This window comes from Equus przewalskii, chromosome 16 (genome assembly GCF_037783145.1).
Source record: "Equus przewalskii isolate Varuska chromosome 16, EquPr2, whole genome shotgun sequence".
Taxonomy (NCBI): Eukaryota; Metazoa; Chordata; class Mammalia; order Perissodactyla; family Equidae; genus Equus; species Equus przewalskii.
In genome coordinates, this window is record NC_091846.1 from 21,572,475 (window position 1) to 21,590,417 (window position 17,943).

A 17,943-nucleotide genomic window follows, 5' to 3' on the forward strand; every position below is an offset into this window, starting at 1 on the left:
TCACTGGGAGTGATGGTCAGCAGGGCCACTCATATATCCACTTTGGTTCCTGTACTCGTGTAGTCTCCCTTTTAGGGACACAGCACCATGTAGTAGCCATTGATTTAGGGTGTAAAGTTTACCTTGGAGGGTGGCATCCCATCCTTACATGGTGTCGTCTCTAGGCCAATGCCTCAGTTGTGCTTTCGGCCCACTTGCTGTCACTCTCTCCAGCTGGCATCTTCTGGATGTTGCAGTATTTGATAGGACCAGTGAGCCCTGTGGTCATGTCAGCACTACTGCACTCTTTTGCTATAAAATGGGTCCCTTGGTCTGATGAGATGTTTTGTGGGATCTTGTGTCAGTAGAGTAAATACTCTGTTATATGTAGAGTCTCATCATTATGAATGGCTGCTCCTTCTTGGATAGAGTGGGTCCATTGGAGTCACCTTGCTACCAAATAGCTAGTTGGTCTCCTTGAGGGGTGATGCTGTATCAAGGCTCTGCATTGGTCTCAGTTATTGGCATAGTGGGCATTCAGCAAGTGGGTACTCAGCCTTGGTGAGTAGGAGTGCGATCTTCTGTTACTTGTACTTTTCTTCTTATGAGTGAGATTGAGCATCTTTTCATATAGTTAAGAGCCGTTTACATTTCTTGTATTGTGAACTGTTGATTCATATTTCTGTAGGGGTCGTGGTCTTTTTCTTTTGTATTTTTAGAAGCTCTTTTTATATTAGAGATACTGTCTCTTGGTAATATAAATTATGAGTATTTTTTCAGAGTATTTTATTTTTTTCTTTGCTCGTGGTTATTTTTTTCCATGTAAAGTTTTTTAAAATATGTAACTAGATTTATCACTCTTTTTATTGCTTCTGGATTTGAGTCATAGGAAAGCTTTCCCTCCTCCCAGGTTATAGAGAAATTCACTAATTTTTTCTTTCTAGTTCTTGTTTGGTTTTAGTTTTTACATTTAAATTTCTGATTCATTGGGAAGTTCTTGTGGTGTGTGGCGTGAGGAATGAATCTAATTTTTCAACATGACCGTCCAGTGATCTCAACCCAACTTGTAAAAAGTTCATTTTCCCCCAACTCACGTGACTTTATTTCCATATGCAGTTGTTTTATTTCTAGACTTTCAGCTCTGTTCCATTGGTTGGTCTGTCTGTTCATGTCCTAGAGTTAATCTTAGTTTTAGAAACTTTTAATAGGTTTTAATCGGTAAAGTTAGCCATCTTCTCACTTCTTTTTTTAAGGTTTTCCTATTTATTCTTGTTTGTTCTTCCTAGTGGACTTTCTAGTCAATTAGTCTAGCTCCAGAGAGTAACTTGAAGCATTTTATTGCCATTACCTTAAATTTATAACTTTGCTTGGAAAAACTAGCATCTTTATGGTATTGAGTTTTACTATCCAAGAACAAGGTGTATATATTTCTATCTGTTCAAGTCTATTTTTGTCTTCTAGGAGTTAAAACACTCCTAGGTTTAGAAATTTCTATCACCTGATATAACTTTCACGTAACATTGTGGATCTTTCTTTCAGGTTTCATGCTCTTTCTTTCTTTCCGTCTTGTGCCTCATCCTTCTTAAGATAAAATTTCCCATTTCTGGTTTTAGTCATAATTTCTGTAATAGGGAAACCTCTTGAGAAACATGTGTCAGAGGGTCGCTAGATCTGGCTTGTACTTGGAAGGGGACCCTACCTTTGTTGAGTTGTCATTCTAGATTAGAAAATCAGAAACCCACTTAATTATGAATACCTTTACTCTGGTTGCTTGGGGACTGTTGTCGGTGAGTCACAGCCCGATAAGAACAGTTGGGTTTCTGCTCTTGCTCTTGGATATCCTTGTTTCCAGGTCTAGATTGTCCTTAATAGGTCAGCATGTTTTATTACCATGGGAAAGTCATGAGAAGAGTATATCTGCTCTCGATACTCAGCATGCTGTGCGAGGAGATGCATGAAACGGTGATACTTCCAGAGAGGACACAAAACAGAAAAGTTACGTCTGTCAGAATCCCAAAAAAGATAAAAGTCATTAAAAAAATTCAGCCAGATTTCATACCAATAAATAGTCTGCTTGAGAGAAGCTCTGTGGTTTTTATATGTAGTATATACAGAAAGTGTACCTCTTTCCTCTGTACTTCGTGAGTGAGTGACCGCCTCCCCATCCCAGGGTACCCTGAGACTTGGTATTTAGTAAAATGATGGTAAAGATTAGTGATACTTTCCTGTGTCTTCTGCCTTTTGCTTGGTACGTAACACAAAAACTCTTGAGGTGAATCAAAGTGTTTAGAAAGGTCTAATTTTTGCATACAGTCATGTGTTGCTTAACAACGGGGATATGTTCTGAGAAATGCATCGTTAGGTGATTTCGTCATTGTGTGAACCTCATAGAGTGTACTTACACAAACCTACATGGTATAGCCAACTACACACCTAGGCTCTGTGGTGTGTAATGATCTTATGGGACCACCATTGTACGTGCAGTCTGTATTGACTAAAACATTGTTAGGCAGTGCATGATTGTATGTAAACTGATTTCTGACCACAAAGCTCATCTTCCTTCTGTGTTAGCACCAAGTCGTTTCCCTTAACTATTTTGCATCTGTTTATCCTGTTTTCTCATCCATCCCTCTTTCGCTCACCCTCATCAGCGGTTTCTTTATAGGGGGGAGGAGGCAATGTGAAAGAAATTCAGATTGGAAAATCAATTTAGAGAGTCTGGAGAAGAAAGTACAGGGGTTGCCATGTCTTCTTAGAGCTGATTCTTTTTGTGTGGCTGTCTTGTATAGATGGAGTTGTTTATGCCTGGGGCCACAATGGATATAGCCAGCTTGGGAATGGGACGACCAACCAAGGCATTGCTCCCATTCAAGTCTGCACCAATCTCTTGATCAAGCAAGTGGTTGAAGTAGCTTGTGGCTCACATCATTCAATGGCTCTGGCAGCTGATGGAGAGGTAAGTGCCCTGATTTTATTCTTTATTTTTAAATTGTGGTAAAATACTCAGGAAATTTACCATCTTAGCTATGTTTAAGTGTACAGTTTGGTGACATTAGGTGCACTCACATTGTGCTACCATCACCACGATCCACCAACAGAACTCTTTTCATCTTGCAAAACTGAAACTCTGTACCCATTAATCATTAACTCTCCACTTCCTCTTCGCCCCAGGCCCTGGCAACCGCCATTTTACTTTTTGTCTCTATGAATTTGACTACTCTAGGTACCTCATATGAGTGGAATCATACAGTATTTGTCCTTTTGTGACTGCCGTATATCACTTAACATAATATCGTCAGAGTTCATCATGTGGTAGCATGTGTCAAAATTTCCTTCCTTCCTGCATATTATTAACAAATTATTATTGAGTATGTATATGCCACATTTTGTTTATCCATTTATCTGTTGATGGATATTTGGGTTGTTTACACCTTTTTGCCTATTGTGAAAGTGCTTGCTTTTAAAAAAATAAAATGATGACCATAGTTGTACTTGGTAAAGTGTGAACAAGTAGCCCTGTGTGCCTAGCTAAACACGTTGTGGGAACAGACTCTTTTTCTTAACCCAACCTATATTTTGTGATTAGGACCACTCTTGATGACAGTAGACTTCAGTCTTAAGGCAGATGAGTCTCATGCTTTTTGCTAAGCTACAGTCAGATGTGTATGACAGTGTTCCGTACTTCTGTTTTTTTTTTTAATGACCCCATCCCTTAAGGTCTATTTTGTTTTTGAGTAAATGTGATGATGTCATAGGAAATAACTTTACTAACATTTTAGTACTCTGCCACTTGTTCACCCTCCATGTTCCATGCTTATCCTAAAGGTTACTCATCCTATTGATTCTACCTTCTAATTTCTTGTATCATTTTGTTCCTCTTCATCTCCATCACCTTAGGTCAGGCCTTGTCATCTGCCTTGACAATTGCCATGGTCTCTCTTAATCCATAGCTTTTTAGGTGGTCTCCCTGTCCAATATTACTTCTCTGCCCACTGTGGTTTCTAAAGCACAAATCAGATCATATTGTTCCCCTGTTTAAAATCCTTCAGTGGTGTTACACTGATTTTACTTAGTAGGGCAGGTTATGGATGAAGAAACCAAAGAAGCTCAGGGAGATGAGGGTTTCGTAGCTGGGATGTGCTATAGCCAGGCCTAGCACACAGGCCTTATGCCCTGGAACCCGTTGTTTCTTGGTTAGTGGAATCCCAGTTCCCATCAAGGGCAGCTGCATTGCAAGGGAACTTGGGATATTTGACAAGTGTAAGAAAAATGATTGTTGAAATTAGAGCTCACTAATTTGTATCGCCTGGATTCCTGGTTTATTTTAACCATAAGCATATGTTTCTTTGGATACTTGTGCTAAATATTTTGCATTATTTTACTAGATATTCCTGTGAATCCACTTTTAAGAAGTCTTGCGGGTTCTTTCTTTTGTACCCGTGAAATGAACCCGTAGCCTATATTCTCTTAAGACATCAGCAGTGGGTTTTACTGTCGTTGCCTTGGGCAGCATCAGACATGTGAACTCACATAGAAAGTGCTGACAGAGGAAAGGAAGAATTGTGGAAACCAGAACTCAGGATGTGTGAGGACCACTGCCTGTAGGCAAGTGAAGAGGGGTGGAAGTGGTCCTTAGAAATTCTCCTAGTGTTGCAGGAAGTTGTTTCCTCTACTGCCAACATCTCCCCTTCCCTAATTCTTCTCTCTGTCACACTCGTGTTTGATGGGATCAGTTGGTAATTAACTGGAAGTGATTTTTGTTTTGTTTTTCATCTTTGTAACTAGATTTTAACTAGCTTAGAGATCTATTTGTTTCTCTCTCCCTTAGAAATCTGATTTTCAGGTTATGGCAGAGCAGATCACAGGCCAAAAGTAAGCAGGATGCAGTTGAGGAGGGGGCTGCTTAGAGCTGCCAGGCAGCAAATGAGAACTCAAAGAAAATATAATGGCCCAACAACCTAGTGTCATTTCTGTAGGGACGCATGTCTCCTTAGTGCTTTGGAGCATTGCTGTGTTATGATATGGAACTGTGATTGATCATTATAGCTGCGATGGTCCTGAGTCGTCAGGAGAGCTTATGTAATGTCGAATATTGGGGATTAGTGAGACAGGGAAAAGCATAGTTTGGTTTTGAAAGGTTTCCATGAAAAAAATGAGTATTTGTGCCCAAAGGGTTAAGCAGATTTTTCATGTCACTGGAACTCATGTGGCATATATGTCATTTCCTTTTGATTCCAGATTAAAAAACAGATATAGCTGCCAGAATTATAGAGGGAGTACGGCGTAGTGGTTAAGAGCTCAGCTAGATGGCTTGGGTTCAGATTCTACTTCCATTACTTACTGGCTGGGGAACCTCAAGCAAGTCACTTAACTTCTCTGTGTTTCCATTTCCATATATAAGATGGAGATGATAATAGTGTTTCCTCCAGGGTCATCTTAACAGGATTACTATGAGGATAAAATAGGTTAATGCATATAAAGCACTAAGAGCCATTTACTCATCGTAGGTACTCATTAAGTGGGTTTATTTTTATTTTATGATTATTGTCGTGTGTTAGAGGTAAAATTTTCACCCTTACTATTCTTTCTTTTTCTTTTTCTTTTTCTCTTCCCTCTGCAGGTGTTTGCTTGGGGATATAACAACTGTGGCCAGGTGGGATCAGGATCTACTGCAAATCAACCAACTCCCCGGAAAGTTACAAACTGTTTACATATTAAGAGGGTGGTCGGGATTGCCTGTGGTCAGACCTCGTCCATGGCTGTTCTGGACAATGGTGAGGTGAGCTGTCTCTCCATTCCCTTCTCCTTCCACCTCCCCTTCAAGGAAAGGTCATTTTCTTCATGAGGTGCGTGTATTAGGTCATGGAAGGAAGAGTGCTTTGTTTTGATGGCTCCATTGACAGTCAACTTGTTACCGACTGAGGATTAACCAGAGGATGTTTGCTCCTCAGTATGAATTTTTGAATTTCAAGATTTATCTGCAAGTAAAGATTCTAATGTGTCTAAGTTTCACTTTTTTGCAAGATTCAGATAGTCTAATGCTTATAGGTGTGTGTTTGTGATGTAACGTCATGGACTAAAGAATTCAATACTACCTCTTTCTTCGAGGGAAGAACCCACTGTGCACTCTTTTAAGTTAGCTGATGATGTTGATAAGCAGTCAGTGACTCCAGTGGTTTCGAAGTCTCTGCAGAACTCCCTGCCTACATCTGGAATGTTTGTTCACAGAAGGAATCAACTTGTGAAAGCAGACGTTTTTATCCTGATCGTTGTTAGCTGCTTTAAGAAACCCACCTTGCAGGGCTGGCCCTGTGGTGTAGTGGTTAAGTTTGCGTGCTCTTCTTCAGGGGCCTGGGGTTTGCAGATTTGGATCCCAGATGCGGATCTACACACTGCTCATCAAGCCATGCTGTGGAGGCATCCCACATACAAAATAGAGGAAGACTGGCACAGATGTTAGCTCAGGGACAATCTTCCTCACCAAAAAAACCCCCCAAAACAAGCCCCCCTTTTCAGTGACCTTCTAGCATGCTTACCTTTGAGCTGATGGTTATTTCTATAAAATTATTCTGGTTGCAACTTCTACTTAAATGGATCTGTTACCATCTATGCATGTTTTAGTGCACAGAAATTATACAAAGACACATCTTTGGACACAGACGTATGGAATCATGCATTGGGGTGCTGGGGTGCTTTAGAGTTTACTGGATGTCCACCTCCATTAACTTATTTTTTTTTGAATCAATCCTGATATCCTCCTGGATGACTTCAGAATTTTTTGGGATAGTCATCTAACATCCTCCATTCCAGTATTCTTCACTTCTTCTTTTTTTGAAAAAATAAATTTAATTTTAAAATTATTATTATGTGGTTATTTTAACAGGGGAAAATAAATGAAACCTGTGAGTGTTTCTTATATGGATGACCCACATCCAGAGCTCTACTGATGGATGTTCCAATCGTTTCTAATTATTTGTTGTTATAAACAGTGTCGCACTGATTTCCTGTGTTACTGCTTGTGCATGTGTATGTCTTTGTACGCTTATGCAAGTATTTCTATAGACGAAGTTCCCAGAAATAGGATTTTTGGGACAGGGAGTATGCCATTAAAAATTCTGATAGCTGTTACCAAATTTCTGTCCAAAAAGTTCAAACGTTTTACACTTCTAACATTGAAAGCATTTTTAACCATCTCTTGCTAGTGCCCTAAAGTCCGTGTCCCCTTTCCCCATCTATCATGTTGCCCTGAAAAGCCCCAGCCGATGCCCATTTGCCCTGCACTGCCCTGGGGCGTGGTGCCACCACACATCTCGGGTTTCTAATTTGAGCTAGACCTTTTGTTTGTTCCTGGTCTACTTTTTCTTCTCTCCCACGCTGGCCGTTCTAAACCTCTAACACTCCTGTCACACCTGTGCCCAGCTCTGCCGCTTTCATCTCATAACTGCCCTCTGGCTCCAGGTGCTAAGGGATCACCATGTTCTGCCTGCCTCCTTAACCTCTTTCTGATCCACTCCCTCTCTCTTGGTCCCACTGTCACTGCCTTAGTTTGGACCCTCATCAGAGTTCACCTTTTTGCTGATGAGAGAGAAATTTATCCACCAAATGGTCTTCCTGCCTCTAGTCTTACACATGCCGGTCACCCTTCACACTGCGGCCAGCATGATCTTTCCAAAATGCAAATTTAATCATATTAATCTCCGTTTTGAAATATTCCAGTGGCAGATCCATAGATGCATTCCGTTACCCGTTTGTGTTGGGCACTTCATCCCCTGGCCCTTATCTTTCCTTCTAGTCTTTTCCCTCCACTGAGGTGTGTCCAACCAGGCCAGCTGTTTGTCTTCTGGACCCGCCTCCAACACATTCTCTGCCCGCTCCCTGGAATGCCTTCACCCCCACTGATCCTGCAGCCCTGCTCAAATTTCCACTTCTGAAAAGCCTTCCCTGAACTTTCTTCCTGGAGCTCAGTCCTTTCTCCTCTCTGCTCCTGTAGTGCCTTGATTATATCTCTATTGTTAGCACTTGCCACCTGGCTGCAAGAAATTGTCGTATGTCCATTTCACCTGTTAAGCTGTGACCAAAAACTCGTTATTAGGACGGTGCTTAATAATTGTTAATGAGCCTCAGCTTCCTCATGTATAAAATAAGAATTAGTGACCTGCCCAGGGCTATCCAACTAGTAAGTTATAGAGTAGGAATGGCCAAATTCTGTCATCCATACCCCTAAAATGTCATCTGTTTGGAGATCGGCGTAGGATCACATAGCGTAGAGCACGGGTGTTGGAGTGAAAAAAGTGTACCCGATTTGTTTAGATGGACTGCATTTTTATCTCTTCCCTCTCACTAGCAGTTTTAAAAGCCTGTTCTCCCCCTTTCTGTCTCTAAGGTGTATGGCTGGGGTTACAATGGCAATGGTCAGCTGGGCTTGGGAAACAATGGCAATCAGCTGACCCCTGTGAGAGTGGCAGCTTTGCACAGCGTGTGCGTGAACCAGGTACGTGTGGTCGACTCCCAGCTGCTGATCCCCGTCTGTCTTCCCTGCTCTGACGTGAAGGGATACGGGAGACTTACTCTTCAGTAAATCTTTTTGAACAGTACCCTGTGCCTTCACCTTCCACATTTAGTATTACATCCTCTCTGAATTCCCATCATGAGAAGGAAGACCGTGGTGCTGGCATGTCAGTCTCGACAAGAAAAAATGGAAAAATCCAGTAGTCTCAGGTTTAGGCTTTTCTAATGCTTTTTTAATGTTCCAGAGAATGTCAGTCCACACCTGATGATGAATTGGCATTCTGCAGAAGCTGGCTGTAATCTTTAAGTAGATGTTTTCCCTGCCCTTCCTGTTTTCCTGTTTATGGTAACCATTCAAATTTACTTGCAGATTGTCTGCGGCTATGCACACACTCTAGCACTAACAGACGAGGGCTTGCTCTATGCCTGGGGAGCTAACACATATGGGCAGCTGGGAACTGGCAATAAAAATAACCTGCTAAGCCCAGCACACATCATGGTGGAGAAAGAAAGGTAACTTGGCTGTACCATGTCTTGGGATTGTGTGTGCATTGTGGACTTGGGACTTGTGTGCTATAGCTGTGGTGTTTGGCTTTGTAACTCTTCTGTTTATTAACATTCTCATTTTGAACAAATGAGTTTGAGTGCCAGCCAGAATGAACATGAGGTTGATACGATTCTTGTGCAACTTTCTAAACCTCCTGTGATTGGTAGGCGTTAATGCGTCTTGGTATAATTCCTGCTGACTTCTTGTTGCCCATTTAGCAGGGGCGTAAAAGAGGGACTGTCACCAAGTTGAAATTCAAAGTGTGGTACAAACTTTTCCTTTGAGCCAACTAAGACAACTCTAAATAAATAAAATCTGCCCTTGCAAGGACATGTCTGTTTAAATATTGATTTGATTTAATGTGTGTTCCTGGAATAGATGCTTAGTGTTTGTTCAGCCAAATTGTGAGATCTTACCCACCAAGCTATAGAATGTTGACTTCTGATTCCGGAACCCTGCCTAAGAGGCATACTGAGAAATGTAGGAAGTTTGGCTTGACGCCCATTTGGTTTGGGATGTTCAGAGCCCGTCATGCATAGACCAGTGCTTATCAGCCTAATGAGTGTCCTGAGCTCTGGTAGGGCATGAGAGGAAAAGTCCTACTTGTAAGGAAATGGTATATTGAAGACAGTATTTTTTTGCTGCTGTCTAAGCCCCCAGAACTATCAGGACATTTTGTCAGAGTCCACTTTCTTCATTTCCTTTGGTTTCTAGTCCCTTTTTCCAAATCTTCCTCAAGAGTATGTATTATTTATCCTAACTCAGAACGAGGTTAGGATGAGAAGTGGGGTGACCAGGAAGGGGGAAACATAGGGCCCTTGCTCTGATCTTGTGGTTTTTGTCCATATGACTTGGCAGCTAATGTCCCTCGAATTGGGCTGTTTTTTGAGGTGTTCCAAGCATGAATGTTTTATTTACCTTGTGTGGTGTGCCATGGGCTTCTGTGATAAAAAAGTGACAAGCATCCTTCTGAAAACTTTCTAGGGTAGTAGAGATTGCAGCCTGCCACTCTGCCCACACGTCTGCTGCTAAGACCCAGGGAGGGCACGTGTACATGTGGGGCCAGTGCCGGGGCCAGTCTGTGATCCTGCCGCACCTCACGCACTTCTCCTGCACGGACGACGTGTTCGCCTGCTTCGCCTCTCCCGCCGTCTCGTGGCGCCTCCTGTCTGTAGGTAAGAAAGCTCAGGGCTGCTTTCCACCCAGGAAGGAGGGTAATATCAACTTACCAGTTTTCCTGCGTATTTGCTGACTGTGGCTCTTTTAGGTTCCAGAATTAGCTTTAATACCTTGGCCCAAATTAGATTTGTATAATAGAATATATTCATGTTATGAAATATTATATGGACTTAACTATTTTCTCCCCTTAAATGTTTTCATTTTAATTAAGGTGAAAGTCACATACATAAAATTAACCATTTTAAAGTGTACAATTCAGAGGCATTTAGTACATTCACAGTGTTGTGCAACCACCATTTATATCGAGTTCTAAAACATTTTCATTACCCTGAAAGAACGCCCCATAACCATTGAGCAGTCACTCCCTATTCTCCCTTTCCCCAAGCACTGGCAGCCAACAGTTTGCTTTTTGTTTCTATGGATTCGCCTATTCTGGATATTTCGAATAAGTAGAATCATACAATATGTGACCATTTTTTCTCTGGCTTCTTTTACTTAATGCTTTTGAGGCCCATCCATGTTGTAGTATATATTAGTATTTTGTTCCTTTTTATGGATGAATAATATTCCATTGTATGTGTATATCACATTTCTTAGATCCATTTGTCTGTTGATGGACACTTGGATGGTTTCCTTCTTTTGACTGTTGTGAATAGTGCTGTTGTGAACATCCATGTACAAATATTTTAGTAACCTGTTCTTATGTGCTTTTGTTATATTAAATTTATTATATAATTCAATACAATATGAACCAAAAATGAACTTTAAAAAAAAGTGAAGAACTTGTGGTTTTTAAGGTGATGTGTCAACTCTCTTTTTCTTTCAGCCAGTCTCTTGAATAGTTTTATTTTAGAAGGGCATCAGAACAGAGGTTTTATAAAGGATAGGGGAATTCAGGGTGATCTTTGGTTACATAATCTTTCTCCTTTTTTGAATATCACCATCTTTAAGAGTCCATTATTGATAGAAAATATTAAAATGTAGAGCTGACTGGTCATTAACAAGATTATTTTAATCTCTTTTCCTTTTATTTCTTGTTCATTTCTGTCTTTTTGCCGGTGTAGTTCTTCTAAGTTTTTCTTTCGTTTGTATGCAGAGGGAATAAGTGGGTCATGATGCCCTGTGCTTGAAAATTAATGTAGCTCTTGACAACCGAGAACTTGGGTTTCTCAGCCATGGATATTAAAGGCTAGTCTGTAATACACGGCGTGCTCAGGTGTGTCAGACAGCTGGCGCTGTCCCATTATCAGGTGACCAGTCTTTATGGTCATGGGGGCAAGAGTGTTTAGGAAGAGTTAAGCTGCTGCTCAACTTAAAGTGAAGCAAATGGAACATTTCCAGGTTCTTTAACTATAATACAGTATTTGTTTTGCAGTGAATATTGTGATTAGAAAAAATTTAGCTCCCAGAATGGGACTATTTGGTGATAATCACAGACATATGTATGGCATGCACAGTGGAAGCGCTCGGTACACATCGTCAGATTCCTGTGTACTGCTTGACCTGGACATGTTTATAAAAGGCTCCCCAGGGGCCGGCTCTGTGGCCGAGTGGTTAAGTTCGCGCGCTCTGCTATGGCGGTCCAGGGTTCAGATCCTAGGCGCGGACATCGCACTGCTTGTCAGGCCACGTTGAGGCGGCGTCCTATGAGCCACAACTAGAAGGACCTGCAACTAAGATATACAACTGTGTAAGGGGGGTGGCGGGGAGGGGAGTTGGGGAGATAAAGCAGAAAAAAAAAAAAGATTGGCAACAGTTGTTAGCTCAGGTGCCAATCTTTAAAAAAAAAAGGCTCCCCAGCCTCTTGCATCTTAAAATGGCACTAACATCATCTTCAGAACAAACATCTGAACATTTTTTAATGTTAAATTTGGAAAAAATATGGTCATTGACTATTTCTCCCAGATAACTTCTTTCCCTTCCACCCACTAAAAGTCAGAAGTGTTTTTTTCCTCTCAGTTTGTGATCTCAGCTAAGTGTTAGGAAGAAAGTCAGAGGTGAATTCATGCTTCTGAAGAATATTTTTTTCTCTGAAAGGAGGTTTTATACTTGTTGCCTGAAACCAAGAGGAAAGGGTTAGTTTAACCGTTATGACTAGATGCAGAAGTTGAGGCACTGATAAGAAGCTATTTTTTGCGTGGGTGGGTAGCAGTCTAGACCCCTGGACTCCTTGGCTGTCCTAGTCATTCCCTTTCTTTTACTCACTGGGGATCCAGGTTACAGGGTCAGGAAAAGCCTGATTTTTGAGAGATTGTCCACCTTTCCTCTATAGCCAAGAGATCTCGGCATTGTGGGGGTTGGGGGTGGACTGTGGGTTAAGGTCACAGGGTTTAGGGGAATGATGTTTCCTTGGGAGATTCTGATAGTAAAGCTCATGGATAAGCTCATTTGTTAAGTTTCAGCCTGGGTTTTTGCAGTTGTACCTCCTCTAAGTTTTGCCCTGGTATCACAAGGCTACTGAGAGGCGCAGCTCAGTTCTTTGATTGAGTCCCCTTCTCATCTTGTGGGCAGTGGGCACCTGTCCCTTCTGTCTATAGCACCTTCGTTTCAGGGCCGATGAGGATCTCTGGAATTTTTAAATTTCCCCATTAGCCTTCTACTTGTTTTCCTTTGTTCATACATATAAAGCACAAGAAAGTGTTGTGTGAATTTGCAGAAGTGCCTTTACTTTCCCTCATAATAACACGATTCTACTTATATATTATCATAACAGCAATTCTCCTTCTTATCAGGCAATGTGATCACAGTTTTGTAAAAGTAGTCCCTTTGAGTATACATTGTTACTAAGTAAATTTGCTCCGTTTTTAGATGATATGTAAAGATTATTCTTTGTACATTAATTTTTAGGGTTAAGAGGGATGTTTAGATTCCAGATACCTAGGAAAAAGGGTTTCTCTGTGTAAGAACACGACTCTTAGCATTATCACTTAAGTGGTGAGTTTGTTTCTTGACACTCCTTGAGTTGAACGACCAACCCCTTGAAACTACCCCAAAGCAGAGCAGAGGTGTTCTTAGTGTTTCAGTCAATGAAAATCGATAAATTCTTAGCCTTAGAGAGAACTACTCAAGTTTTGAGAGAGTAGTTATATAATCATAGATTACCTATAACTTTTTCTTTTTTTGAAAATACACATTTTTAATGTTTAGCTTAGAATGTAAGACTGGTATTTAGTCTTTCCAAATACATTTTTTTTGTAGTTTATAGATTTGGGATACTTACTTTAATACTGTGAAGTTGATTTGTCAAATAAGGCGTGAACTCTTTTGAAAAGAATCTACTGGAATCATCCATTATGCTAATAATTATCTTTTTGAAGTCTTTCAGATCTTGAGTCTGTTTCCTGAGCTTCCTGTATTAATAATGTGTTTGTCGCCTTCAGAACATGAAGACTTTTTAACAGTTGCAGAGTCACTGAAGAAAGAATTTGATAGTCCAGAAACTGCTGATTTGAAGTTTCGAATTGATGGGAAATATATCCACGTCCATAAAGCTGTTTTGAAAATCAGGTATTTTTGCGTGAGCTTAGAGACATCAGTAACCTCACTGTGTTGCATTCTCCATTTCTTGTTATTCCACAAAATGGAGACTGATACGAAGTTACCTTGGCAGTAGAGTGAAATGGCGCAACTTAATATTTTTGCAGATAGTATCAATCCACTCATTATCGGAGAGTTTTGCATATTTGTGTGTGTGCACGCACTCACGTGCCTTTTAGGAAAAGCGTAACATGGTAGTATAGGTATTTGTCTATATTGTTTTTAAAGTGAAGGATCTTGTGAATACTTATTTCCATCAAAACATTTGTTTACATGGTTTAAAAAACATATAGAAGATTGTCAGTGGAAAGTGCACATGTCCTCTTTTACTTTTAATTAAAGATTTATTTTCCCCAAGCAGATAACTCTTATAGTCAGGAAAGCTGGACTTCTGGCCCGCAGAGACATCTCATTCCCAATTGAAGACGTTTCTTTGGATATAGTACATGGCAGGAGCTCTTTGTATAAAAGTGCAGAACTTCATATTATTAGTAAGTGTTTGGACTGTTGCTCACTGAGACTGCCGTTACAGAGAAAGAGGCACGTCAGATCAGACCATTGAGAGTTAAACTGGCCATTTACAGGTGTTTTGGGAAATTCAGTTAGAAACTTATTTACAAAATCACATGTTTTAAGGGAACTAAAAAGCCATATGTCATTCGTTACTTAAGGGAGTAAAATATTAATTGAAAAGATGAACTGGAAATGTTTCTCTCTATGAACCTGTGGTTGGCCAGCCTAGTCCCTTCATGTATCGTTTTCTGACCCATTTTATCTATTATTCCTTGCTTAGACAGCTATTTCTTTTTACTGCTCAGATGAAGTAATTTCTTATGTAACTGGAGCCATTCTTTAGGTATTCTGAGTGGATTTTGAAAATATTTTGTGTTTGTTTCTACTGTATCTCATTTTAAAAGAATTTGAAAAGATGATTTTTTAAAACTCTAAAGTATGTTATACTTTAAGAAAATCTTGTATTCAGATATCAGTTCCTCATACAGGTGGATTGGTACATGTAAATAGGATACAAAAAGACCTGCTTAGGTTTTCTTGAAATACATGACTCTCCTAGTGAATGTGTTTTATAGATAAATTGGTAACAGTCTTGGAAGGAAAGGAAAAGGGAGCAGGGCAAAGGCGAGGAATAAGACAGGAGTGATGGCTGTTTTGAAGAGGAGTCAGAAAAGAGGGAAATTGTCGTGTAAGTTAATGGAACAATAATCAGCTTAAATGTAATCCAGTTAACATTTAAAACAGTTTTAAGTATATGCTGATTACATGAATCAAAAAAACAAATGAATCATTTAAATGATATAATATACAGTCAAAAGTTTGAACTCTCGTTTCTGAATTTCCTTTAATTTCATTGTTTAAAATGCATTTCTGTACAACATCTTTTAAAAATAAACAAGTGAGCAGAGAAACTTGATCTGAATGGGGACCGTCAAATGGAAACAGTAGTCAGCTAAAGTGCCAAAGTGAATTGGTTTACACGTGATGCTTAATATTTAACAGGAAGTACTCATCAGAAATGGGAGTGTACGTGAAAGCTGACTGTAAAGCCCTTGCACATGGAATGCTTTTAGGGTGCTAGCTACAGATTCATGATCCTGGAGTGGGCAGGCCCAAATATACTGAAGCACTTAAGGATATCTGTGATTTTTGTTTATCTGAGTCCATCAACCTAACTGGGTAACTTTCACTGTTCTGTTTTAGGTGTGAGCACTTTCGATCCATGTTTCAGTCCTACTGGAATGAGGACATGAAGGAAGTGATAGAAATAGACCAGTTTTCTTACCCAGTGTATCGTGCCTTTCTCCAGTACCTCTACACAGATGCAGTTGATCTGCCGCCTGAGGATGCTATAGGTACCTCGGCCACTTGGGACTGGCCAAGCTACATGGTCAAAATATATCTCATCATATTCTTATAGCACTGGAATGTAAAAAGTGTCAGGTTTATTGGCCTTTACATGGCTTTTAAAAAAGATTTGATGTAAAGGTCTTTAAAAATAGTATTGTGTAGTCATCATGGTTAATAATTATGGACAGTTTATTTATGACTGTGGACTTATAATTTTTTTAAGACTGAAGTTGCTAATGGATTTAGCATATCATTTCAGAAACAAGATGAGGGTGAGAAATTCCATTTTTTCCCCTTTGTACTATAGAAGAACTTGTATAAAGTGAGTATAGAAGAGGAATGTTTTGGAGGTGGGGGGAGTAGGGAGTAAAAAGAGCATTTATTTAAATTCTATTAATTTTATTTTAATTAATTAAAATGAATTAAATTTTATTAGTAAAATTCAGGGTATTATTCACTAAGAAACTTCTGCTGATTTATCTACATAACTGTTCACCAAATAAAATATGTATGTTTATATATTATGAGAAACTATCATAAACTTGATTTAATCTTTCACCCTTTTTATTTTCAGGTCTTTTGGATTTGGCAACGTCTTACTGTGAAAATAGACTGAAAAAACTTTGTCAGCACATTATCAAGCGAGGAATCACTGTGGAGAATGCCTTTTCATTGTTTTCTGCTGCGGTCAGATATGATGCAGAGGTAACATAGCACAGCAAACAGACACCAAAACCACCATGACTGCCCCTGGGCTCCTTTACCCCCTTTACTCACGTGAGGCAAGGAACATGCTGAATAATTTCACGTCTCTTATCAATGAACTGACTGGTCCCTAAAAAAATGAACTCTAGCCTTGCTTGTTTGTTCTCTGTTCATAGTTTCAAAAACGATTGCTCCTCTACTTTCATTTTTAACTAAGAAAGGAAACTAGCTGAGGTCTCAGCAGCTGTACGGCAGGTTGGAATGTAAAGTGCCTTACCTAGTTGGACTAACAAACTGCATCTTTTAGCCTCAAGGATTTCTCAAGGTCAGCATATTTATTGTTTTCGAGACCCACTTTGCTGTCTCCCCAACTCTCCCCTGTCACGAGGCAAGGATGCCGTGTGGTTTATATCTATGTATGCTCTGAAATTCTATCACTGTCTGATTGTAACTCGCAATTATCTGTGTGTGAAGAACTTGCTCTGGACTCCTTTTTGTTTGCTTGTTTGTTTTGCACTGGATTGAGTTCTTAATCTGGGATTCATGGATCTCTAGAGAGCCTGTGAATGAATGGGCTTTTGGGAGTCTGAAATTTTGTGTTTACGTGCATTTTCTTGAAGTTAAGAACCACAGCATCGTCAGATTGTAAGCTCCTCATGAGCAGGAGCTGTGTCTTGTTCATCTGGGTACCAATAGTGCCTGGCATGTAGCAGGTGCTAGATGATAAATGTTTGTTGAACTGAGTGAAGGTTATACCACCTGAAGGATGCGTTAAGGATAATTAGTGAACTGAAGGTTGGTATGGTGGGTTTACAAACTCATCGACAATAAAAGGTAGAGAGCAATAGCTTTGGAGTTCAAGATATCTAGATAAGGTATGCACCCTAAATGGCACAATTAGTCTGTTCTTGTAGGTATTTTGTTGTCATACAATGAGGCAGAATACCTGGTATCAGGGAATTTACCAAACACTCGCAGAGACCTGCAGCTGTGGCCTCAGAGATGTGAAGGACACTTCATCTTTGTCGCACTTAGGGATCGAAATGGACCATTATGTCTTGTATTTTCAAAATGTATCCTATTTTTATTTGAGATTATATTGTTATTATAAATATTTGATAAGGTCAAATATAGTTGACATTCTCTGCAGCCTGACAGCAGATAGAATCAAAGTAAATCATTTCTAATAGGAAATGGAAATATAGTTTTTTTCCCTGCCCTTTTTGTGACACCATGAAATTCTTTATTAGAAATGTTATTTCTTTAGATTTTGTTTCCACCCAATGACAGAATTTTAAATTGGTCGATGCCTTTTCTTTCCATTTGGTGACTGATTTTAGAATCTTCTCTGTGTCTCTCCATACTCCTCCTCACGGCTAATGAGTTCCGTATTCTTGTGGTTAGGATCCTGCTAATTGACTAAAACCCATCAGAACCTCCTGGGCAGACACAAACATCTTGGCTCTAGTTGCTGGAAATTTCTTCCTCTCTTTCAGCTAAAATTTACCCCAGAAAGTTTACAGAAAAAGCCTTATGCCACTTCTACCCATGCCAGCTCTATGATCATTTCCTTTGCTAGTTTTCATTTTTCTCGTATTAAATATAAACACATTAAAAACTATCCC

The 17,943-nt window shown here is 39.9% G+C and overlaps 1 protein-coding gene across 16 annotated transcripts in view; it reads left to right on the forward strand.

Annotated features, from left to right (window-relative positions):
* The window catches only part of RCBTB1 (RCC1 and BTB domain containing protein 1), a 50,374-nt gene that overhangs the window by 25,619 nt on the left and 6,812 nt on the right, over positions 1 to 17,943 (forward strand). For 12 of the 16 annotated variants that reach the window (XM_008538803.2, XM_070578185.1, XM_070578178.1 and 9 more), the window contains 8 exons: positions 2,769 to 2,935; positions 5,600 to 5,758; positions 8,363 to 8,470; positions 8,858 to 9,000; positions 10,019 to 10,209; positions 13,594 to 13,720; positions 15,467 to 15,618; positions 16,188 to 16,318. In XM_008538803.2, coding sequence (XP_008537025.2) covers positions 2,769 to 2,935; positions 5,600 to 5,758; positions 8,363 to 8,470; positions 8,858 to 9,000; positions 10,019 to 10,209; positions 13,594 to 13,720; positions 15,467 to 15,618; positions 16,188 to 16,318 — 1,178 coding nt within the window. Of the gene's footprint in view, positions 1 to 2,768; positions 2,936 to 5,599; positions 5,759 to 8,362; positions 8,471 to 8,857; positions 9,001 to 10,018; positions 10,210 to 13,593; positions 13,721 to 14,111; positions 14,242 to 15,466; positions 15,619 to 16,187; positions 16,319 to 17,943 lie in introns of all 16 variants that reach the window. The other 4 variants (XR_011527827.1, XR_011527830.1, XR_011527828.1 and 1 more) reach the window with 1 other exon arrangement.